At 46.8% G+C, this 24,371-nt stretch overlaps 1 protein-coding gene across 3 annotated transcripts in view; it reads right to left on the minus strand.

The window, feature by feature from the left end:
* LOC115090298 (alpha-N-acetylgalactosaminide alpha-2,6-sialyltransferase 2-like) overlaps positions 1 to 24,371 on the minus strand; it is a 182,701-nt gene that overhangs the window by 19,431 nt on the left and 138,899 nt on the right. For all 3 annotated transcript variants that reach the window (XM_029599214.1, XM_029599213.1, XM_029599212.1), the window contains 3 exons: positions 5,591 to 5,756; positions 4,436 to 4,613; positions 3,964 to 4,102 (listed from right to left, as the gene is read on the minus strand). In XM_029599214.1, the coding sequence (XP_029455074.1) occupies positions 3,964 to 4,102; positions 4,436 to 4,613; positions 5,591 to 5,756 (483 nt within the window). The remainder of the gene's footprint in view (positions 1 to 3,963; positions 4,103 to 4,435; positions 4,614 to 5,590; positions 5,757 to 24,371) is intronic.

Raw genomic sequence — 24,371 nt, forward strand, 5'->3', positions numbered from 1 at the left:
ACCACCCAGCCCAGTGACTGCAAGAGCTGTAACACTCTGGCCACCGCCTACCGACACTGAATCCTCTGACTTCGCCCGGACCAACCAGTCGTCCAGGTAAGGATGAACCAGGAGTCCTTCCCGACGGAGCCGTCCGAGGAGCGGTCGCGAGCCCAAAAGGGAGCGCTCGAAATTGGTAGTGCCTTCTTAGAATGCAGAACCCCAGGCACCGCTGGCACGATGGCTGGATGCCCACGTGAAGGTACGCTGCTGTGAAATCTAGGGACGACAGAAATTCGCCCAGGCGCACCGACGCGATCACCAAGCGAATTGTCTCCATTTTGAAGTGGGGAACACGAAGGCATCTGTTTACCCCTTTTAGATCCAGGATTGGCCTTGACGTGCCGTCGTTCTTGGGAACCACGAAGTAAATGGAGTACCTGCCGCTGCCTCGCTGATCGACAGGGACGGGGGAAATGGCCCCCAAGCTTTCCAATCGTCGGATGGTGTCCAGCACCGCCGCCCTTTTCTTGGGGTCCTTGCAGAGTGAGACCAGAAACTTGTCCACTGGGATGCGAGCAAAATCTAACTCGTAGCCGTGTATTATCACGTCGAGGACCCACTGGTCCGACGTCACTTTGGTCCATTCCTCGAAAAATAAAGTTAACGTGCTGCAGGCGCGGCGAGGGATGGACCATCCGAACTTCATTGCGAAGACTTGTTTCCCCCGAAAGGACTGCTACCACAGAAGGTTCCGAGAGGAAGACGGCCTATACGAAGGGCCGGTGGATCTTTGAGGGGGCGATTTCCTGGGTCCCCGAAGCTTGGGTCTGGCAGGAAAAGATGACCGCAATCTGGCTCTATCCTCGAGCAGTTTAAATGCCCTGTTCTCCCCCAGAGAAATCATCAAATCATCCAATTCCTTGCCAAAACAGCAATTTCCCCTTGAAAAGCAGAGCCCCCCAGGTGAGCCTTGGATGAGCCATCCGCAGCCCAGTTGCGCAGCCATAGGAGACGACGCGCAGACACCGCCGCCACCATGGACCTAGCGGATGTACGCAGCAGATCATGCAGGGCGTCTGCCCCATATGCTATCGCCGCCTCCAACCTATCTGCCTGAGAAGCCTCCTCCGCAGACAGGCCCGCCTTCGCCTGAAGGACCTGGGCCCAGCGCCGACTAGCTCTCATAGCGAAGATAGTGCAGATGGCGGCCCGCACCCCCAGGGCGGATACCTCAAAATCTTCTTAAGCTGCACTTCCAACTTCCTGTCCTGGATATCCCAGAGTGCCGTAGCTCCTGTGACCGGGATAGTAGATCTTTGTCACCGCGGAGACCGCTGAATCCACCTTTGGAAGACGGAGAAGGTCCAGCTCCTCCTCTGGGAGCGGATAGAGCTTATCCATGGCCTTGCTGACCTCCAATCCTAATTCCGGAGTATCCCATTCGCGGAATAAGATATCCGAAGAAAAATGAAACGGGAAGGCAAACCGCCGGACCCGTAAGGCCCAGCAGAACAGGATCCATGTTGGCCTCTTGGCGGACCACCACAGGTGGGGCCTCTATCCCCAGCTCCTGGAGGATGGCCGGAATAAGGGGCGACAGTTCCTCCCAGCGGAACAGGCGGACTACCTTGGGGTCATCCCCTTCCACGGTATGTACTCCCTTTCCCGCGCTGGGCTGGGCGGAGCCATCCACCGCCGCCTCCTCGGCCCCCTTCAGGGGCTCTTCGGGAAATCAGTATCCTCCACGGGGAATCCTCCGAATCCGATTCCTGCGGCATGCCCCGAGGGGCCCGATTCCCCCTTGAGGGCTCCTGAACGCCCTCCGCAGTCCTCGTAGCTGTTCTCTTCCATGGAGGAAGCTTGTGGGGACCCTCTGTAGGGATCCCCCCTTGGCTGCGCTTGCTACGCTTGTACCCAGTACCTTGCGCAGCAATAGCGCAAAGTCCTCCGAGAAAGAACCTGACCCAGAAGAATCGGCCCTGGAAACCTCCCCGGACCGAAAGCCCCTCCGAGGAGCCCCCTCCCGCCGCGCCCCGCTGCGGGGAAAGCGCGGGAGGCAAGGCCGAATCCCCCGGTGCGTCCCGCGCGATTTCTCTTCCTGTGCCAAAATGGCCGCCACTCCTGCGCTAAGCAGGAACCAGTCCTGAGGCCCTACCTATGGCGCCTCCAACCCGCGGCGGCGAACGCGCGATCCGGGAGCGAGACCCCCGAGGTTGCCCCCGGACGGCCCTTCCCCGCCCGGGACGCAGGAAGAACAAAAAACCCTCACGACACGGGGAGCCGCGCGGCAGCCGGCGAACGCGGGAAGGCCAAGACGCGCTTCCGAAATAAAAATTAATAATTAATTTGGCGACCTCCCCCCCCTGCAAGTGGCACCCCCCTCGAACGGAGCGGCGACGCAAGGAGGAAACGGAGAGGGCCGGCCGAAAACAAAAACAAAAGCAGAAAACTTCTTTTTTTTTTTTTTTTTTACTGATGCTGGTCGCTGTCCCGGGTCCTGGAGCCCTGTACCTGCAGGGGTGAGTGAACAGGGCTCCCCGGTGTCACCCCTGACGCTGCTACTTGTGGAGCCGGGTCCTTGACCCTAGCAGCGGCCTCGACCAGGGGGGGGCGGTCCCCTCAGAACCTCTCAACCCCCCTGGGAGGCAGGGCGGCCGGGATCTGACTCTTCAATCAAAAAGAAAAAACCCAATTTGGCAAAAAAAAACCACTAACTAGGCTCAAGAACTGATCACAAAAGAAAAACCCCAACCCTGACTAACTACCAGAATCAGGGCAGGCAGGGCTGTGACCGCACCTGCACCATCTACTGGAGACAGAGTAAGACTGAGGGGCTGTGACTGGCACAGGGGCATATATGGCTCCGCCCACAAGTTTTGCTCTGTCTCCATCTACTGGTGCGGAGTCACAACCCAGGTGTCCTGGACTGATCCTGGCACGTACAGGGAATATGTCTTGCAGGTGCTTCCTCTTATGGTTATAAGAGAAGAGCAATCAAAATGATAAAGGGGATGGAACAGCTCCCCTATGAGGAAAAGCTGAAGAGGTTAGGGCTGTTCAGCTTAGAGAAGAGACGGCTGAGGGGGGATATGATAGAGGTCTTTAAGATCATGAGAGGTCTTGAACGTGTAGATGTCAATCGGTTATTTACACTTTCGAATAATAGAAGGACTAGGGGGCATTCCATGAAGTTAGCAAGCAGCACATTTAAGACTAATTGGAGAAAATTCTTTTTCACTCAATGCACAATAAAGCTCTGGAATTTGTTGCCAGAGGATGTGGTTAGTGCAGTTAGTATAGCTGGGTTCAAAAAGGTTTGGATAAGTTCTCGGAGGAGAAATCCATTAACGACTACTAATCAAGTTTACTTAGGGAATAGCCACTGCTATTAATTGCATCAGTAACATGGAATCTTCTTAGTGTTTGGGTAATTGTGACCTGGTTCTTGTGGCCTGGTTTGGCCTCTGTTGGAAACAGGATGCTGGGCTTAATGGACCCTTGGTCTGACCCAACATGGCAATTTCTTATGTTCTTATGTTACCTTGTTCAAATTCTGATAAAAAGAGAGCCACACATGTTAGCTTATTACAAAGCACTTATGAATTGTTTCAAATTTTGAAAAAAGGGGGAAATATGTCCCTTGCTTGCTGTGTATAGTGGAGCAATATGAAGCTGTCATTCTGCATATATGTATACTGGAGCCAGTAACTTGGGTGGAGTGGGATGGGGGTAGTGAGAAAATAGAGGTGAAGTCCCTGGAGCATTGTAGACAAGATTTAAGTCAGTAAAGATATGAAATATCTGAACACAGAGAATGTTCTACTATTCCCTTCTATTCCATTCCATATCAAAGCATCCTCTACCACTCCTTGGATTAAACTAGCACAGAGAGACAAGGCTATCCACCCATCCCAGTGCTTCATGGCATGCAGAGCCACAAATCCTCCTCCTGACACAGTGAGCAGGGAGAGGACACTTTACCTGGGACTGGGGAGGCTTCTTAAATCCGTTCTGGCCATAAGCATCTAAAGAATTCATCAAAGTGTTAGTGGAAAAGGTATAGAAGGAAGTCCGGTTCCCAACATCGTCCTCAAATCCTTTCACAATTGCCCCATTGACCCTGTGAGAGAGAAACAGGAACATTCAGAACTTCCAGATTTACAATAAGGAGAGAGAGAGAGAGAGTGTGTGAGGGGGGGGGGGGGGGGGGGTAAGTACAAATTAATGAACCAGGATGTCATCTACCCCTTGCTCCATCTACCCATTTATTGTGCCACCTTGAACAAGTCCCTTATCCTCTCTGTGTTCAAACTTAGATGCTAAACTCATAAGGGCTGGGACACACACAGTGAATGATCTTATGCACTGTGTGTACTGATAATTATTATTAATATTCTACTACAGCCAGATCTATTCATTACACATTACAATGTTTGCATGTTTCTTCACTTACCGGAAGACATAGTCATGTTGGTCTATTTCAGCCCCTATCTTGGAGCCATTGAGAATTCCCCCGTTCCCCACCACAGCACAGCGAATACAGGAGCGGTTTGTCGGGTGCCTCTGCTTCCAATCATCAAACATGTAGCCATTGGCTGAGGAGTTCAGGAGATTCAGAGTTTCATTCAAGACTGAAAACCAAAGCAAGATATATCACAAGGATGAGGCTGCTAGAAACACTACCGGGAGACTTGGAGCAAGGCACTTCCAGCACTGCTGGGAGAGACAGACCAAGACACTGCCTGTGCCACCAGAAACCATGGAGCCACACACTGCCACCAATACTGTGTGCACTTCTGGTCACCACATCTCAAAAAAGATATAGTTGCATTAGAAAAGGTACATAGAAGGGCGACCAAAATGATAAATGGAATAGAACAGCTCCCCTACAAGGAAAGGTGAAAGAGGTTAGGGCTGTTCAGCTTGGAGAAGAGACAGATGAGGGGGGATATCATAAAGGTCTATAAAATGAGTGGAATAGAATAGGTAAATATAAATCAGTTTACTCTTTCAAAAATACAAAGACTAGGGGACATTCCATGAAGTTAGTAAGTAGCACATTCAAAACAAATACATCCTTTTTCACACAACACACAGTTAAGCTCTGGAATTTATCACCAGAGAATGTGGTTAAGGCAGTTTAAAATAGTTGGCTTTAAAAAAACCATTTGGACAAATTCCTGAAGGAGAAGTCAATAAACTTATTAACCAAGTAGACATAAGAAATAGCCACTACTTGTCACTGAGCATTAGCAGCATAAGATCTATTTACTGTTTGATATCTTGCCAAGGACTTGTGATCTGGATTGGCCACTGTTGGAAAGAGGATACTGGGCTTGATGGACCCTTGGTCTGACCCAGTATGGCAAATTCTTATGTTCTTAATACCAGGAAACATAGGGCTAAGCACTGCTGACACTGCCAGGAGACACAGAGCCAGGCACTGCTGGGAGATATGGAGATACGCACTGCCTTAGGAAAACACACTACTCCACCACAGAACAAGTATAGCACAAGTAGTAACAGTGCAAGCTGTACAGACAGACACACACAGCACAAGCAGCAGCAATTTAAATTATCTTCTTAGTGAATCAGACTAGTTACTCACTGTCCCACTTAACTTGCATCCAACCTTGGGCCCCTCTGTATCTGCGGAGCCTCTTGTGTTCCTCCCGGGTGGCGTGTTTCTTCCACTGCAGGACTGGGATTGTGGGCAGGATGAGTGCCTGCAGCTCTGTCCCTGCAATTCTTGTCCTTATGCTGTTGGGACATGTCTGGTACAGAGGACAGAGAAAGATTATGTGCCATCACTGAGGGGTGAGATGCGGCTGCAGAGTATCTGCACAGCCTATCCCCGCCCTGTTACACTGACACCTGCTGAGCTTTGGGAGGTGTGTCCCAGCTGGGATTAGGACTCACAACCTTCTAGTTTACAGGATGCATCTCCCAGGAAGTGCTGCTCATTTAATTTAATTTCTGATTTATATTCTGCCTTTCCTGGCCAGTCAGCCCTTTCAAAGCAGATTGCATTCAGGTACCATGGGTATTTCTATTTCCCCTGAGAGCTTACAAATTAAGGTCTCGATTTTCTAATGGTGCAGGACTTACTAAATCGCGCGGTACCAGGGGGCGGAGGGGCGAAGCGGTGCGGAAGGAGGAGGAGGAGTCGGGGTGGACTCCGCGACGACTTCACTGATTGCGAAAGGTAAGGGACCTTAACGCTGCCAGTAGCACGCCCAATAGCACCACCATTTATGATGGTGCTATTGGGTGTGAAAGCCGGCAGCGATTGCCCCGTGGAGGTGCGATCGCTGCTGGCTTTCGCGGGCCCGCTCCCAGCTTCGCCCCTCCGCCCCCGGTACCACGCGATTTAGTAAGGCCTGAGCCATTAGAAAATCCAGGCCTTACCATTGGAAAAATGATCCCCTAAGGTTGTACCTTAAGCATTGGAGGGAGAAGTGACTTGCCCAAGGTCATAAGGAGAGTCAGTGGGCTTCCCTGGTTCTCAGCCTGCTGTGTAACCCATAGGCCACTCCTCCACTTCATGCCTCCTTTCTCAGCTGTTCTTGTTTAGAACGAGCTAATTATAACAGGGTGTATAAAATCACAGGTTTAAAAATTCCCCAAAACACCAGCAACTAGAAACAAGCCAACCTCTTATTTCTTCTCCAATTTTCAACTCCCTTGTCTCTGGATTAAAATCTTATGAAACCCCTGCTATCTGAAGCCCTTCTTTCATCATGGAGATGAGTGAATCAGGAATGCTGCTGTGCTGTTTGTTATCAACAACCTGCATTCGCACCTGCCCAGTGTACCCAAGGTCTGAATACAACATTATCAACAGAGATACTGTGTCCTCAGTGAACTGAGATGTTAAAAGTAAGAGGGGGAAGCCAGTCTTATTATGGAGCAGCACAAGTTGCAGATGTAATCTTTGGAAATAGGTTTGCTGATGGCTGAATAATTTTAACCTGTTGCAGGAACAAACTGAAGGACTCTGATTAGGCAGATTCCTTTAGAAAGGGGGAAGGGAGTATTTTTGCCTGCAACTTAATTTAGCATGTACAAAGACTAAGAAGCACTGTGACTCTGAGCCACAGGAAGAATTGAACCCCAGCACTCACAGATTTCATGTGAGAAGTGTCCTCGCCATACTGGTCCCCGAGCTCAGGCGGTAGGGTGGTGGTCTTGGTGGTTCTGGGAAGCCTTACACTCACAGGCTGTAGGGGTTTCATCACAGTTTTGGTGGCTCTGGGCTCTGGTTCTTTCCTCATTATCTTTACCGATGCCATTGCCAAATTATGTGTTTCTGCTGTTACCTCTGTCCCATTCCCCCCAGATTCCTGGGCTGAAATCTTCAATTCATAGCTGAAAAACAAGACTCAGCAGTTAACTATCTCCTTTGTGTTAAAACCCTGCCTTTTGGTGATGATACCGATGCTCCAGCAAACAGCCTGGGTGATGTGCCAGAATGCCACTCCAGCAATGCTAATCCTTCCTGGGTACTTCTTCCTTTCGCCCTGTGGCTGTGGTGTGAGGGATAAAATGGCTAAGTGAATCATTTCCTTCTTAAGAATCTCTGCCCGAGGTCACTATTTTCCCTGCTTGTCTTCTTATTCCAGACAGTGCTCTCTTATAGGACACAAGCACAGGCAGCCATGCAGAGAGACCCACTCAAGAACACATGCAGAGAGACAGACTCAGGCTGGCACCATGCCAGCACATGACAGGTAGGTGAAAAACATAGCTGCGTCTTCCTGAGCCATGGTGACACAATACCAGCATAGCGTGGAAACACATTTTTTTGGTCTTGCATAACTGAGCACCCTATCTTAACACATTGTACTCTGCAAAATAATAGGAACAATTTCTGGTTTCATCAAGAAAGACTGATAATACACAACTCCCTAATGAGTCAGATCATGAGAATAATATCACACATCTGCCATCTCTGAATCTCTCCCATATCTTCCCCAGCTACCATCTCATTCTTCATAATACTGATTTCCTGAATCAAAATGTAAAATATCATTTGACAAAGGCTCTTTTTAAATGAAGTGATAAATGTCACTTTCGAAAAGATTAAACTTTTTGGTTCCTTTTCTGTGACTGCTCCTACTGCAGTCAATGGTTAAAATAATTTTTTTTCCATAAGTTTAGTTACTGCCATGTGAATTTGAAAAAAGGATCCCAAATCTCTTCAGCTGATACTAGTCATCCAGCATAATGGCCATCATTTAAGACCCCTGCCACGGAAAGAACATAGTGAACTTTGCAACCCAACTGCTCTGTGCACTGAGTCTGTAAAAAGTGAGTTTAAAGTCCTACTTTTTATTGTGTGTTGTCACTGGAAAGCCTCTTAAATATATTTTTCACAGGCATTATTAATGCTATGTCTGCCTGATCACAAACTATCTCCCCAACTAGTGATATTACTCTTAATCAAACACTCATGTTATTGCTCTCTCCTAAAATACAAATACTGAAAAAGCTCAGACCCCTCCTCCACTTCTGGGACTTCCGGACCGTCCTCCAAGCAACAGTGTTCTCAAAAATTGACTATTGCAACTTCCTCCTCCTGGGCCTCCCTGCAAGCACTACAAAACCCTTACAGATACTCCAGAATGCCTCAGCCAGAATCCTAAAACTCCAAAAGAGGCGACCACATCACACCCATACTTAAAAACTTACATTGGCTCTCCATAATCTTCAGAATCATCTATAAGTCCCTCACAATCATACACAAAACTATCCACAATCAGCACGCACTCACACTAAAATTCCCTCTCCGATTCCAGACCTCAAATAGACCGATTAGAGAGGCCTATAAACAAACCCTCCACACACCCCCACCAAATCCACCATGCACTCCCACACTAACAAACGGGCCTTCTCCATAGCTGGACCAGCCCTTTGGAACGACATGCCCCCCCGACCTTCGCCAGGAAAGCTGCCCACTGTCCTTCAAGAAAAAACTGAAGACCTGGCTGTTCACTCGAGCCTTTCCCTAACTTCCCAATCGTCTTTAGATACCCATCCTAATCATACCCAATTCGATACCCCACAAATGTCAAGTGTAGCCCTCCCATGCTATGTACGCTCCCGGCAGTCAATACAACGAATGCTAATGTATCACGATTTGTTTTTTCAATTCCTGTATCTCTAATGCCTAGTTTCTATCCTCCCGGTTCCTCGTTCCTCTTTGTTAACTAACTAGTTTTTTAGTTTTTTAGTTCTTTGGTTAATCCATATCTGTTTTGATGTAACCTATCTCGTTTGATGTAAACCTTCGTTTTGATGTAAACCGATGAGATATGTCTTGTGACATGAACGTCTGTATAAAAAAAAAGAACTTAAATAAATAATAACTTTGGAAAATTAAAGGATTGATGGAAGAGTCTACAGAGAAGGGGTGACATGTTCTCCTCTCAGACTCTAAAGGCAAAAGTACAGAGCACTCCCTAGAATAACAGTCACCAAACAGGGAATAGTTTCTGTCCTAGAATCATTAGCAGGTAAAGATCCCCAGATCTAGTCCATTTTCCCTTGTCCTGCAATGCCACAGATCCCTCCTTGATCTCTGCCTTTACTTTCTCTCTGTGTTTGGCTTTCACCAGTTTGAATCCTGATAAAATCTTTGCCAACTTTCTGCAAGCACAGAAATAAAAGATTAGCAAATAAAACTTTAAAAAATATATAAAGTGATGCCTTTCTTTTGGACTATTTTTACACTGTACTATCCTTAAGAGATGATCACAACAGTCCTATAGCACCCAATTAAAGGAGGGGGAGTGGCTGCCCAGCAGTGCAGAAATTGGTTTTGCCACTGGTTTCATTACAAAAAAAGAAGCTGGTTTCCTGGTCAATAAAGATTATAGATCACCCGTTATCTATATGCTTCCTAAGATACATAAGCATCCGACTAATCCTCCAGGTAGACCCATTGTCAATACAATAGGATCCTTGTTAGAACCTTTGTCCATCTTCGTAGACAGATTCTTACAGCCTCTGATTCCCCAGATGGCATCTTTCGTCAAAGACACTAAATCTATGCTTGCTCGTTTGGATTCTATGCATATAACAACTACCTGCATGCTCGTGACCCTTGACATAAAAGCTCTCTACACCAGCATTCCGCAGGATACGGCTCTTTTGATTTTGGAACAATTTTTGGACACCCGTCCTAGACCTCATCGGGTTCCTACTACATTTTTGGTCACTCTGGCTGGATTTGCCTTGTGTAACAATTATTTTTTGGAAAATGATCACTTCTACAATCAGACACATGGTACAGCGATGGGGGCCACTATGGCCCCCTGTTTAGCTAATCTGTACATGGCAAATTTCGAGGAACAGCTACTATATCCAGCTCCGATTTTTTCATACATTTCCAATTGGACTCGGTACATTGATGATATATTTTTTCTTTGGCACAGTGATGTTACTCATTTAAACAAATTTTTACAGTGGTTAAATACTCTGGAATCCAATCTCTTTTTTTCTATGCAATATCATCATTCAAGTATTTCATTTTTGGACATTTTAATCTTATTAGACAATGATCATTTTGTTACTACTCTTTACAAAAAACCAACAGACAGAAATACATTACTCCACTTTTCGAGTTTTCACGCTTACAGTTTAAAAAAAAGTCTTCCCATTGGTCAATTTTTGCGCCTCCGACGACTCTGTTCTGATAAAGTAGAGTTTGCCTATCAAGCCCAAGATTTGGCATCCCGATTACTTCATCGAGGTTACCCTCCGTCTGTAATCAAAAAAGCTTTAAAAAGAGCTTCTAACGCACAGCGCGAATGGCTGCTGTTGGAATCTACTGAAGCACGACCAGAACCCCCGTTGGTATGCACTATCCGTTATTCATCCAGATCTCAAGACATTGTCAAGATCCTTCGAGAGCATTGGTATATTGTTCAGATTCATCATATTTTTTCCGAATTTCCACTCATTGCTTTTAGCAGAGGAAAAAACCTTCGGGACTTGTTGACTCAAACCCGGACACACACTGATGCTCCTATCCGCTCTGATGAACCTCTCGGCCACTGGGCTTGTGGCAAGTGTTCTATGTGTGCACAATCACTGGATGGCCCCCTTTGGATTGATAATGCTGGCATGACCCATGAGGCTTATTTTCATTCGACCTGTCTTTCTACTCACGTGATTTACATTATTGTCTGCCCATGCACTAAAATTTATGTTGGTAGAACAAAACGGAACATCAGGACACGTCTAATTGAACACCGCAGTTGTGTGAATACGGGCAAAATCAATGCACCAATTGTTCAGCATTGCCTCGACAACCAACATCAATTTACTGACCTCAAATGGTGGGTCATTGACCGTATTCTCCCCACAAAGAGAGGAGGAGATTTTCAGAAACTTCTCAATTTGAGGGAGCAGCGCTGGATATTTCAATTACGATGTGTAGAACCCGAAGGGCTCAACGCGGCCATTGAATGGTATTCTTTGTTATAAATCACCTAGCAACCATGTGCGTCATTTCCTGGGCAGAGCCTGAACTTTGATTGGGTGCAGTTCATTGAAAAATGGCGCGGGAGCGTCCCCTCCGGCAGAGGAGAAAAAATATTACTGCTTAAGATGTTGTCATTCTCTCTACACGTTGGTACCACCGCCATACAATATTTATATATGCATGATTCATGATGTGATGTTTTTTTACTTATAATACGTTTGACTTGCAGATATTATTGGCCCTTGAAGAAGGCTTTTGAAGCCGAAACACGGTCCGTGTCGGGCTTGCCTCCGTGCACGTCCTCACCTCCATGTCTCTGCTTACTCCTCGGAACTACAAAGCTAAGTGCTTTACTTGAAATGCTATGCAAAATTTGCAATGTCACTTACCTCATAATATGCCAATGAGCTTTAATGTTCACGTATGCAGAAGAAAATTCTTGAAAAACTCTGGACACTATATGACCAATGATTATACTGCGGTATACTTATGCTAATTAGCATGAAATATGTATGCCTTGTATGAGGTCTGCTATACATAAGATTATACCGTGTATTTACACTATTATTGAGCTTAGATTTTGGGTCCCTGTCTGCTATCCTTAAGAGAAACATGGGGGTAACCTGCATGGCAGATACTACTACCATAAGAAGCTTATTGGGCAGACTGGATGGACCTTTTGGTCCTTTCCTGCCCTCCTTACTGTGTTACATTTATTGACTAGCATTTCAGAGGTAAAGCTCTCCTCTTCAGGTCAGAATTCAAAACAGGGCAGCCAAACCACTTCACCTTTCTGTAAGAAAACGCTTACAGAAAGGTGAAGTAGAGCCGAGTGAACAATATCTTGAATCAGGGGCTTTATAGTTATGGGTCAGCTTGGGCAGATTTTGCATAAATCTCCCCGGATCTGCTGGGGAGATCTGTCAGATTTTTACCAGCAGATGTGGGGGAAATTCACATGAAATTTGAAAGGCTCGATCCCGGCGTTTCAGCCACACTGATGCCATGTAGGGAACTGTGAAGGAAGCCAGAACAGGTGCTGCGTCTAATGCAGGATAGAGAAGGATGAGATCCAGGCAAGCTGAGGACTGGAAGGCACCCCCCACTCCCCCCCGATGGTGGTCTGTAATGAATCCAGAGAAGGCGCTATGCCTAACCTGCGTTAGAGGAGGATGAGTCAAGCAGATCAAGAACAAGACCTGCAAATACCTACAGTACCTGAATGTAACTACCCTTCGGGTACCAACGAAAAGGTGTGAGCTAAGTAAACAAAAACTAAAAGACAGAACAACAGTGATTTATAATGAAGCTGGAAAACGCACTGTGCCTCTCACCCAGGATTTATTTAAAATTATTTCTCTGTTCGGAGGGAGAACGTAAGAACATAAGAAATTGCCATGCTGGGTCAAACCAAGGGTCCATCAAGCCCAGCATCCTGTTTCCAACAGAAGCCAAACCAGGCCACAAGAACCTGGCAATTACCCAAACACTAAGAAGATCCCACGCTACTGATGCAATTAATAGCAGTGGCTATTCCCTAAGTAAATTTGATCAATAGCCGTTAATGGATTTCTAGTCCAAGAACTTATCCAAACCTTTTTTGAACCCAGCTACACTAACTGCACACCACATCCTCTGGCAACAAATTCCAGAGCTTTATTGTGCATTGAGTGAAAAAGAATTTTCTCCGATTAGTCTTAAATGTGCTAATTGCTAACTTCATGGAATGCCCCCTAGTCCTTCTATTATTCGACGGTGTAAATAACTGATTCACATCTATATGCAATAGCTTGCACTTGTCCACATTAAATTTCATCTGCCATTTGGATGCCCAATTTTCCAGGCTTGCAAGATCCTCCTGTAATGTATCACAGTCTGCTTGTGATTTAACTACTCTGAATAATTTTGTATCGTCCGCAAATTTGATAACCTCACTCGTCGTATTCCTTTCCAGATCATTTATATATATATATATATATATATATATATATATATATATATATATATATATATATATTGAAAAGCACCAGTCCAAGAACAGATCCCTGAGGCACTCCACTGTTTACCCTTTCCACTGAGAAAATTGACCATTTAATCCTACTCTGTTTCCTGTCTTTTAACCAGTTTGTAATCCACGAAAGGACATCACCTCCTATCCCATGACTTTTTAGTTTTCTTAGAAGCCTCTCATGAGGGACTTTGTCAAACGCCTTCTGAAAATCCAAATACACTACATCTACGGGTTTACCTTTATCCACATGTTTATTAACCCTTTCAAAAAAATGAAGCAGATTTGTTAGGCAAGACTTCCCTTGGGTAAATCCATGTTGACTGTGTTCCATTAAAGCAAGTCTTTCTATATGCTCTACGATTTTGATCTTGAGAATAGTTTCTACTATTTTTCCAGGCACTGAAGGCAGGCTCACTGGTCTATAGTTACCCGGATCGCCCCTGGAGCCTTTTTTAAATATTGGGGTTACATTGGCCACCCTCCAGTCTTCAGGTACAATGGATGATTTTAATGACAGGTTACAAATTTTAACTAATAGGTCAGAAATTTCATTTTTGAGTTCCTTCAGTACCCTAGGATGCATACCATCCGGTCCAGGTAATTTGCTACTCTTTAGTTTGTTAATCTTGCCTACTACAGGTGGCAGCCCTACAAATGTCAGGAAGTGGCACCGATTGTAGGTGTGCTACTGAAGTCGCCATGGCCCTCACAGAGTGTGCTTTAACACAGTCTTGGAAAGGAATGCCTGCTTGCTGATAGCAAAAAGATATGCAGTCCGCCAACCAGGAGGACAGGGTCTGCTTACCTACAGGTTGCCCTAGTTTGTTGGGATGGAAAGAGACGAATAACTGAGTGCTCTTCCTGTGGGCAATTGTACGGTCTGGGTAGAACTCTAGAGCCCGTTTACAGTCAAGGGTATGCAGAGCCTGTTCCCCTGGGTTGGAGTGGGGCCTGGGAAAGAAGATAGGTAGTATGATGGATTGATTAATGTGAAACTCCGAAACTACCTTAGGCAAAAACTTAGGGTGAGTGCGGAGTACCGCCCGGTCCTGCAGGAGTTTAGTGTAAGGCGGATAGGTAACTAGGGCCTGTAACTCACTAACCCTGCGAGCTGAAGTGATAGCTAAAAGGAAAATCACTTTCCATGTGAGATATTTTAGGTCACAGGAGTGAAGAGCTTCCAAGGGTGGTTTCATGAGCCGCCCGAGAACCAGATTAAGGTCCCAAGAAGGGGCCGGAGGACATAAAGGAGGCTTGATATGGAGTAAGCCTTTAAGAAAATGAGTTACGAGGGGTTGTACTGATATAGGAACATCCCCGACACTTATGGAATGCAGCTACCGCACTGACATGCATTCTGATGGAAGAGGTCTTTAGACCTGATTCCGATAAATGCCAGAGTTAGTCCAAAAACCTTGGGATTGGACAGGAAAAAGGATCAAGGGATTGCAAAGAACACCATGATGTATACCTTTTCCATTTATAAGAATAAGACTTTCATGTGGAAGGCTTCCGTGAAGCAGTCAGGGCACGAGAAACCGAATCTGAACGGTTAAGTGGTTGAAGGATTAACCTTTCAACATCCATGCCGTCAGGGACAAGGCCTGAAGATTGGGATGGCGTAGGCATCCATCGTTCTGAGTGATCAGAAGCGGGTGCGTTCCCAAGGGAATGTGCCTGCGGATGGAGAGATCCTGGAGTATGGGAAACCACACTTGGCGTGGCCAGTGAGGTGCTTGTCCTGATGGAGCTTCAAAAGAGTCTTCTAGAGAAGAGGAAGTGGAGGGAATGCATAAAGCAGACCAGTTGCCCACGAGAGGGAGAATGCACCTCTGGGTTGAGAGCGCTCGCTCCGAATGAGGGAGCAGTAATTGTCCACTTTGTGGTTCTGAGGGGACGCAAAGAGGTCTATTTGGGGATAACCCCATTGTTGGAAAAGAGAGGTCGCTACTGAGGGGTTGAGCGACCACCCGTGTGGTTGGAAGAGACGACTCAGTTTGTCTGCCAAGACATTGTGTAATCCCGGCAAGTAGGTGGCTCTGAGGTACATCGAGCGGGAGAGCACTTCCGCCCAAATCTGCGCAGCTTCCTGACACAGAAGGAAGGCGTCTGTGCCTCCCTGCTTGTTGATGTACCACATGGCCACCTGGTTGTCCGTCTGAATCAGGATAACGTAATTTGATAGAGAATCCTGAAAAGCTCTGAAAGCATATCGCATTGCTCGAAGCTCCAGGAAATTTATCTGGTGTTTGGCTTCCTCTGGAGACCAAAATCCTTGTGACTGCAGATCGTTCACATGAGCTCCCCAGCCGAGGTTGGAAGCATCTGTGGTGAGAATGAGTTGAGGATCTGGCAGATGAAAAGGCAGTCCCTGGAGAAGATGGTTCTGATCTTTCCACCAGGTGAGAGACAGACGGAGTGCGTCGGTGATGTGAACAATGGTTGACAGAGGCTGAGGCACTTGAATCCATTGTGACCTCAGAGTCCAATGCGTGACTCTCATGGCCAGGTGGGCCATTGGTATAAGATGGACCGAGGACTCCATGTGTCCGAGAAGGACAAGGAATTGTCGAGCTGTTGCTGCGTGCTGAGACTGCAACTGGTAAGCGAGAGAAACGAGGGTTTGCACTCGTTGATGAGGTAGAAAGGCTTTTGCCTGTAAGGTGTCCAAGTTTGCCCCAATGAACGACAAGGTTTGAGATGGGACTAAATAGGATTTCTCGTAATTGACGAGAAATCCTAGAGAAATTAGAGTGTGCAGGGTCAAATCCAGGGACGATCGAGCGGCTTGATGGGGCCCTGATTAACCAGTCGTCTAGATAGAGGTAGACGTGAACACCTTCTTTCCTGAGAAAAGCTGCGACAACCACGAGACATTTGGTAAAGACTCGTGGTGCCAATGCTAGGCCAAATGGAAGCACTCGGTATTGATAGTGCTTTGGGCCTACTAAAAATCTGAGATACTTGCAATGAGCTGAAGCTATCACAATGTGGGTGTACGCATCCTGGAGGTCCAGAGAGCAGAACCAGTCTCCTCTTTGTAGAAGAGGTAGAAGCGAGCCCAAGGTTACCATCTTGAACTTTTCCCGTTGGAGGTACTTATTGAGGGCACGTAGGTCCAGAATTGGACGAAGCCCCCCGGATTTTTTGGGGATCAAAAAGTACCGGGAATAGAACCCTAGGCCTTGTGAAGGAGGGACGGGTTCTATTGCTCTTAAGTGAAGAAGAAGGGAAACCTCCTGCTCCAGAGGGAGAGAGTGGTTGTTTACTCTCCACGCTTGTAGAGGTGGTGAATCTGGTGGAAGAGCAAGAAAGTTCAGGTGGTAACCCTGAGCAATGATTGCTAGCACCCATTGGTCGGTTGTGATTGATTGCCACATGCTGTGAAAATGGCACAATCGACCTCCCACTGGTATGGCTGGCAGAGGGATCAGGTTGCTGCTCTCCAAGGGAACGTCAAAAACCTGAAGAAGGCCCCGGCTGGGGAGCTGCTTGTGGCTTTTGCTTCCGGGGCTGGCGGGGCTGAGATTTCTGATAAGGCCTCGTAACTCGGGACCTTGTTGGTGGAGGATAGTACTTCCTTGGACTGAAGAATGACGTCTTAGAGTCCTTCTTGAAGGGCTGTCTAGAAGGGAAGTCAGAAGGTATCGATGAGAGCTGTTTGAGGGTCTCATGATGGTCCTTTAATTCAGCCACTATTTGCTAAATCTGTTCACCGAACAGATTATCTCCTATACAGGGCAGGTCAGAGAGCCTGTCTTGTACTTCTGGGTGAAGGTCAGAAGACTTGAGCCAGGCCCAGCGTCTTGCCAAAATGGCAGCTGCAGACACTCTAGTGGAGGTGTCAAAGATATCGTAAGCTGTTCTTATCTCATGCTTTCCTGCTTCAAACCCCTTGTGAACAAGGGTTTGAAGATATTCTTGTAATTGGTCAGGCAGGGTTTCAGAGAAGTCCTGTATTTGCTTGAAAATGACCCTATTATATTGGGTCATATACAGCTGGTAAGAAGCAATCCTGGAGATGAGCATGGCGCCTTGAAACACTCGACGACCAACATTGTCGAGGAACTTGTGTTCTTTGACAGGAGGGGTAGAAGAGTGTGGTTTTGTCCTTTTTGCTTTCTTTTGAGCTGATTCCACTACAACTGAGTGGTGGTCAAGCTGAGATTTTTGAAAGCCAGGGGCTGACTGTACCAGATAAGTAGTGTCAGCTTTTCTGTGTACTGGGGCAATGGATCCAGGATTTTTCCAGTTCTTTTTGAGGAGGTCAAGAAGAACTTGATGAATGGGAATAGAAGTGATCACCTTAGGGGCATCCAGGAATTGGAGAAGCTCCATCATCTGGTGCCTATCATCTTGCTCCGTCTGAAGCTGGAAAGGGACCAATTCTGACATTTCCTTCACAAAATTAATGAAAGAGAGGTCCTCTGGAGGAGAACGCTTTCTACTTTCAATAGGAGAGGGAGGTGAAGGTAAGTCATCGGTGTCTGAGGAAGTATCATCACCCCAGGTGTCATAAGGATCAGTAGGCTGACCTGTAGGACGAGAAGGGGGTTGGATACCCGAAGGCCCCGGCTGAGGCTCCGAGAAAATCAAAGGAATCGTCGAGGGCACCGTGGATGGCCTGGAAGGCATTGGTGCCGGTACTGAAGGCATCGATGGCGCCGATGTGCGTATAGCTCCCGATGAATGAATCGGTGGCGAGGGACTACATGGCATCGATGGCTGAGGCAGAACTCCCGAAGGAGGGATGAGAAACGGTGTTTCTCCTCCAGATGAAGCTGTCATCGGGGAGGGCACCTGAGCCATCGGAGACCCGGGAATCATCGGTGGAAGGGCAGTCATGAGCGCCTCCATCCAGGATAGCAGCGGTGCCAGCGCTGCTAGAATCGGGTCGGTGACCGGTTCCACTCTCGATACCGATGTCAGTGCCAGAGGGACCTGGAGCCGTTGCATCGCCTTGTCGATGGCCTCCTGAACCAGCCGGTCCAGTTCTTCCCGGAGACCTGGGGCAATCAGCTCCGGCTCCGTGACGGAAGAAGGAGGCTGAGGCACAGTCAGAGGGACCACCTTAACAGGCGGAATCGCGACTCCCAAACCCAGATTGGGTGAGGGTGGCCTCGATGTCCCGGTCGCAGGAGTGGTCAGTGCCGTTACTGGATGGGGCTTCTTCGATGGTGGCTCGGATGGTGGAGAGGTCGATGATTTCGCTCCCTCGACGGTCCGAGACTTATGATGCCGATGGCGATGTTTCTCCCTTCGATCCCCTCGATATTGAGGGGAAGAAACGGGAGTCGAATGGCCATGAAGATGTCAATGGCGGGCGTCACCGGGACGGTTGTCGATGTTGGTGCGACTTTGACAGTGCCGGTTCCGATGACGTCGATGCAATGGACGGCATTGGGGTGTGAGCAAGGAAGATGAGTCCCATCTTCTCCATTTTGGCTTTGCGACCTTTTGGTGTCATGAGGGCACATTTGGTGCAAGTCAGGACATCATGTTCACGGCCTAAGCACATTACACAGACTCTATGAGGGTCTGTTATCGACATGGTGCGAGTACAATCCGGGCACCGACGAAACCCCGACGCCATGGCCATAGAAAAATCGAGCCGTGGTACTGTAGACGGCCAGTAGGCCGCGAGGGCCAAACTCAACGGTAATCAACGGAAAATGGCGAAAAAACTTACCGGAGTACCGCGGCCAGAGAAAGTTAGAGGAGGGACCCCTGTGGGGCAAAGTTATTTTAAATAAGTCCGTGAGGAAAAATTCCTGTCAGGAATGTGTTCAGAGCTCCTAAACCGCGAGGCTACTGCTGCGCGGAAAAAAGAAGACTGAAGGGGGACCCCTGCTGGCTGCAGGGTTAGTGGCATGCTGGGCATGCCCAGTAGGGGCCAGTCAAAGTTCTGGAAACTTTGACAAAAGGTTTCCGTGATTAGGCTCCATCCTGATGATGTCACCCATAAGTGAGGACTACCATCCTGCTTGTCCTGTGAGAAAATTTGTACCCTAATATAGCACTGTCCCATTGGTTATCCTCCTTCCACCAAGTCTCTGTGATGCCAATTATGTCAATCTCATCATTTACTGGTATACACTCTAACTCTCCCATCTTATTTCTTAGACTTCTGACATTGGCATACAGACATTTCAAAGTGTGATTTTGTTTGTATTAACAACCTGCTTTTCAGTTGTTAGGGATAATTTGGAAATCATTAGCTTCGGTGATTTTTTACATATAGGCACATGGACTATGTTTACTTTTAATGGAACCTCTCTGTTGAGATGCCCTAACTCTCCTGTTTCATTAGTATCCTTCAAGGATACATATCTCTGAACCATGCACTGCTGAGTGACTGTCGGCTTTCCCCCTTGTTCTAGTTTAAAAGCTGCTCTATCTCCTTTTTGAAAGTTAGTGCCAGCAGCTTGGTTCCACTCTGGTTAAGGTGGAGCCCATCCTTTCGGAAAAGTCTCCCCTTTCCCCAAAAGTTTCCCCAGTTCCTAATAAAGCTGAATCCCTCTTCCTTGCACCATCGTCTCATCCACGCATTGAAACTCTGGAGCTCTGCCTGCCTCTGGGGACATGCACATGGAACAGGAAGCATTTCAGAGAATGCCACTCTAGAGGTTCTGGATTTCAGCTTTCTACCTACGAGCCTAAATTTGGCTTCCAGAACCTCTTGCCCACATTTTCCTATGTCGTTGGTGCCCACATGTACCACGACAGCTGGCTCCTCCCCAGCACAGTCTATAATCCTGTCTAGGTTTATAAATAGCAACATTTGTAGTCTGTTACATTGGTTGTGGCATAGAATGTGGAAGGAACAATTATGTGCTTTGCTGTTTATGTATAGAGGTAATTGATAAACAGATTTAAACGTAAAATTATTTATTTACAAATAAAACACACATAAAAGAACACGCCGCTCATTATCAACACAAGTCATCAATCAACAGCATGCAAAAGCTGCTTGTGTTAGCCCTACAACACATCATATTAGCCTCGTATTCCTGAGCCAAGATACTGAAAGAAAGCCCACAGCTTCTTAAACAAGTCAAAGTCCATGTGAGAACACACAAGACACTCAAAGCTGTTTCTCTCTGATTTGTTTTTCTACTAGTTCTACCATATATATATATAATGAGCCCTCTCTACATCTAAGTCATAACATTCCTTACATTCATTGATTAATTACTCCAAAGGCTTGTTGGAAGAGTCAAGTCTTTTAACAATTTTCTGAAAGCTCCAATCTCTGTCATTGTTCTTATTTGTTCGGGAATTGTATTCCAAATGATGGGGGCCAGCAACTGAAAAAGCCCGATCTCTTATTTCTCCCAAGTGGGCTTCTTGTACTGTTGCTACTACCAGAAAGCCTTCATTAGCTGAAGAAAGACTTTGAGAAGGAGTGTAAACATGAAGTCCAGATCCTATCCAGAGTCCATTTGAGGCAATAATCAGTTTTATGGATAAGCATTAACAGTGGAGGATGCTGATTTCTTTAAAAGGGTTAGGTAAACCAAGTGCAATGAACCTTTAGCATTTTTTCCGGTTTGCCAAACTTCAGATGGATCCTTCTTCCATCCGAAGTTTGGCATTAGTAGTCAGTGTATTGTCCTTGATGCCTGTTGTTGTAGTTGAAGACCGAGGGGATGTAGTCTTTAGGATCTATTGCCTGGTAGAAAGGCTCTTGACTGAATTGAGTTTGTTCTGACCCCTATAAATTGCAGAATCTGAGTCAGTTTGAGTACTGACTTTTTGTAAATTTATTAGGAATCCTAGAGCCTCCAGGTACTGAATGGTCATCCTCAGGTCTGTCTGTAGGGATTCTGGGTTTGGAGAAATTATATGCTAGTTGTTCAGATAGGGAAAAATGTATATCCCTTCTCAACAAAGGTGAGCAACAGCCAGCGCTAGGCATTTTGTGAAGACTCTGGGGGCAGACAAGTGTCCAAAGGGGAGCACTTTGTATTGGTAATGAGTGGATCCTCTCTGGAAACAGATGTATTGCCAATAAGACTGGTGAATTGGAATGTGCTTATATGTCTCCTTGAGATTTAGAGAGCACATCCAATCGTTGGGTTGTATGAAGGACAAAATTGATTTGAGACATTTTATCTTGAATTTTTCCCTATGTAGATGCTTGTTGAGAGATCTGAGGTCCAAGATGGGACAAAGGCCCCTATTCGTTTGGGAATCAGAAAATATTGGGAATAGAAGCCTGTGTTGATCTGATCTCTCAGTAAAATCTGAATAGCCCTCTCCGCCAATAGCTTCTGGGCTTCTAGATATAAACAAGGAAGCTAAGATGGGTCACATGGAAGAGCGATTGGATGGGGAATAATGGGACAGTTGGTAAAGTCCAGATGGTATCCGTGTTGTACTATATTTAGAACTCACTAGTCCTTTCCTAGCTAGGACATGCTGAAAAATAATGGCTGATTTTGCCCCCGACCAGAATGGGTGGCCATGGCTGTTCGCAACTCAAAAATTCTGTTGAGACTTTGAAGCTGGTTGCTGCTGTTGCTTCTGTGGCCTATGGTCTCTTTGGCAGCCTCTAGGTTGAGTCGTTTGAGTTTGCATCTGGGGCTGATGGTAAGCTGACATGCGTTATTGTGGAATCTGTATGGTTTCCTTTGGTAGAATGGCTGTTTATATTGCAAATAATATTGCCTTGATGTTCCTTGGAGTTCAGAAGACATTGTTAGAGACTGTACTTTAGGTTTAATTATTTTAATTTGGGAGATTGACTCCCTAAGTTTGTCTCTGAAAAGATTGTCACCTAGACATGGCAGATCTGCTAGTTTCTCATTGTTGCATCCGTCGGTCTCAGACGGCTTCGACCTCTGTACCTCACCTTTCTTCCTTCTCTCTCCATAAGCCTTGGTAAGATGGCTGCTGCCGCGTCATCATGCCGCTCTCTCCAGCGTCCCCGCAACGGCTATGGTGACGGTATTCACCATGTTTCTCCTGAGGGCCTCCTAGGGTGCGTGCACGCACGCCACCCATGTCTTTATCCACGCCATGGCGGGAACCTCGGAGGCGGCCCCTCCGAGTGAAGTCATGCCATCCGGGTATTTAGCCTGCCCTTCATTTGCTAACAAACTGAGTTAGCAAGGATTGGATTTGCCTCCAATCTAAGCTACTCTGCCGCTTCCTTGCTGCCGCTGGAAGTTCTCTCTGCCCTCCGGGGCCATTCACCTCTAACCTGGGTACCCGCTCCTCGGTGGCCCTATGCTTTCTTTCAGGTGCCTATCTAAGATACCGGGTACTCGATCCTCGAGGGCCTGCTCTCCCTGCCGTGGTGCCTGCACATCCAACTACTTCTGCCTGCCAGGATCCCCATCTAATAAGGCTATCTATTCAGTGAGTAAACTAACTTTGTCAGCTTGTCTCACCTTCAGCTTCAGCGCTGCGAGTCTACATCCGGGACTCTCTCCTCTACCCAGCGCAGCCTACTATCTTTAGAGTGTGGGATGGGTCTCCTCTGCCAAGGAACCCTGAACTACTCTACTGGGTTACCTCACTTCTGCCACCTCCTGGGCAGTATCACCAAGCTGTATAATAAACAAGAATTCTCTGTGCCTGCGTGTATAGTGTCTAGCCTAGTACTGTGGTTCTTCACGGGGCTCCTCCCCGTGGGAGTGGTCATCTCCGCAGTACCCAAGAATCCACTCAAACACCTCGAAACCATAACACTCATGAACATCCTCTCTGATGGCGATAGCTCACAGTCATGCTACATGGCAGGCAGCAATGGATGTTGCGGACATGCGAGAAGGAGTCTCAAATGCCTCATAGATGGAACGGAGCCCCTCTTCCAAATCATGGAGTGGTTGGGGCATTATCTGATCTCCAGTCTCCAATCTTATGAAAGGTTTTAGTTGCTTAAGGCATTCATATAAATACTGCACCATATAGAACTGGTGTTGTTGTATTCATGATGTTAACATGGAGATTTGAAACACCTTATGGCCTAAGTTGTCTAAGATCTTGTGATCCTTTCCTGGGGGAGTGTTGGAGTGGAGTATCATCTTTTTAGCTTTCTTCATTGCAGACTCCACTACCACTGAGGCATGAGGTAAGTGCAATATTCCATAACCCAGAGACTTCTTAAGGTTAAACTTGAGTTCCAATATTTGTTCCATTGCTTGGCTGGACCAAGTCCCTGGGGATAGAGGGGATGCTCCTTCCAATGGTATCACCTGGCGAGAAGATATAGTAGATGGGTGTCTGCAGCTCTCAGGTGGCAGAATGGCCACCAATGTCAGAAGCTGGAGGTTGAAGTGGACTAAATCCCAACAGTTCTTGCCAAGGACTCTTGTCCCTTGGGTAAAATTCTTCCTGAAGAAGTAATGCTCTGTGTATTTAAAGTGATTCAAGGAGAGATTGGAATAGATTCTTTTTCCACTTTGTGAGGAGATGGAGGAGATAATAGAGTGTGGTCTCGATGGTGATGACTAGGCTTGGTTAGAAAAGGTATTGAGAACAGGCTGTACTTCAATTAAGATGTCAGCTAGTATAGAAGGCCTTGATCTTTCTTCCTTTGTGTTGTGCAGTGATCTGGTGCTGAGTCCAGAGCAGGTGGACTTTTCTGGCCTGTTGCCAAAGTGAGCCCCTCGACCCCTATAATGAGTGATGTTGAATGCTTGTGCAGCTGTGTCGGTGCCTGTGTCATTGTTTTCTTTTTGGGTTCCTGCACCTTATGTTTTGGCTTTGCTGCATCATGCTTATGTGTGAGTCCGGTGCATGCTTTGGTGCATCGTGTACTTTGAGAGATCGTTCTTGCGTTGATGCATGCTTCGTATGGTTGTGTATCTGTGTGCCATGTGTCGCTTCTTTCAAAGCACCACCTTGCAGTGCACCAGGCTAGGTGATGCGGTTTCTATCAAT

This window comes from Rhinatrema bivittatum, chromosome 4 (genome assembly GCF_901001135.1).
Source record: "Rhinatrema bivittatum chromosome 4, aRhiBiv1.1, whole genome shotgun sequence".
Lineage (NCBI taxonomy): Eukaryota > Metazoa > Chordata > Amphibia > Gymnophiona > Rhinatrematidae > Rhinatrema > Rhinatrema bivittatum.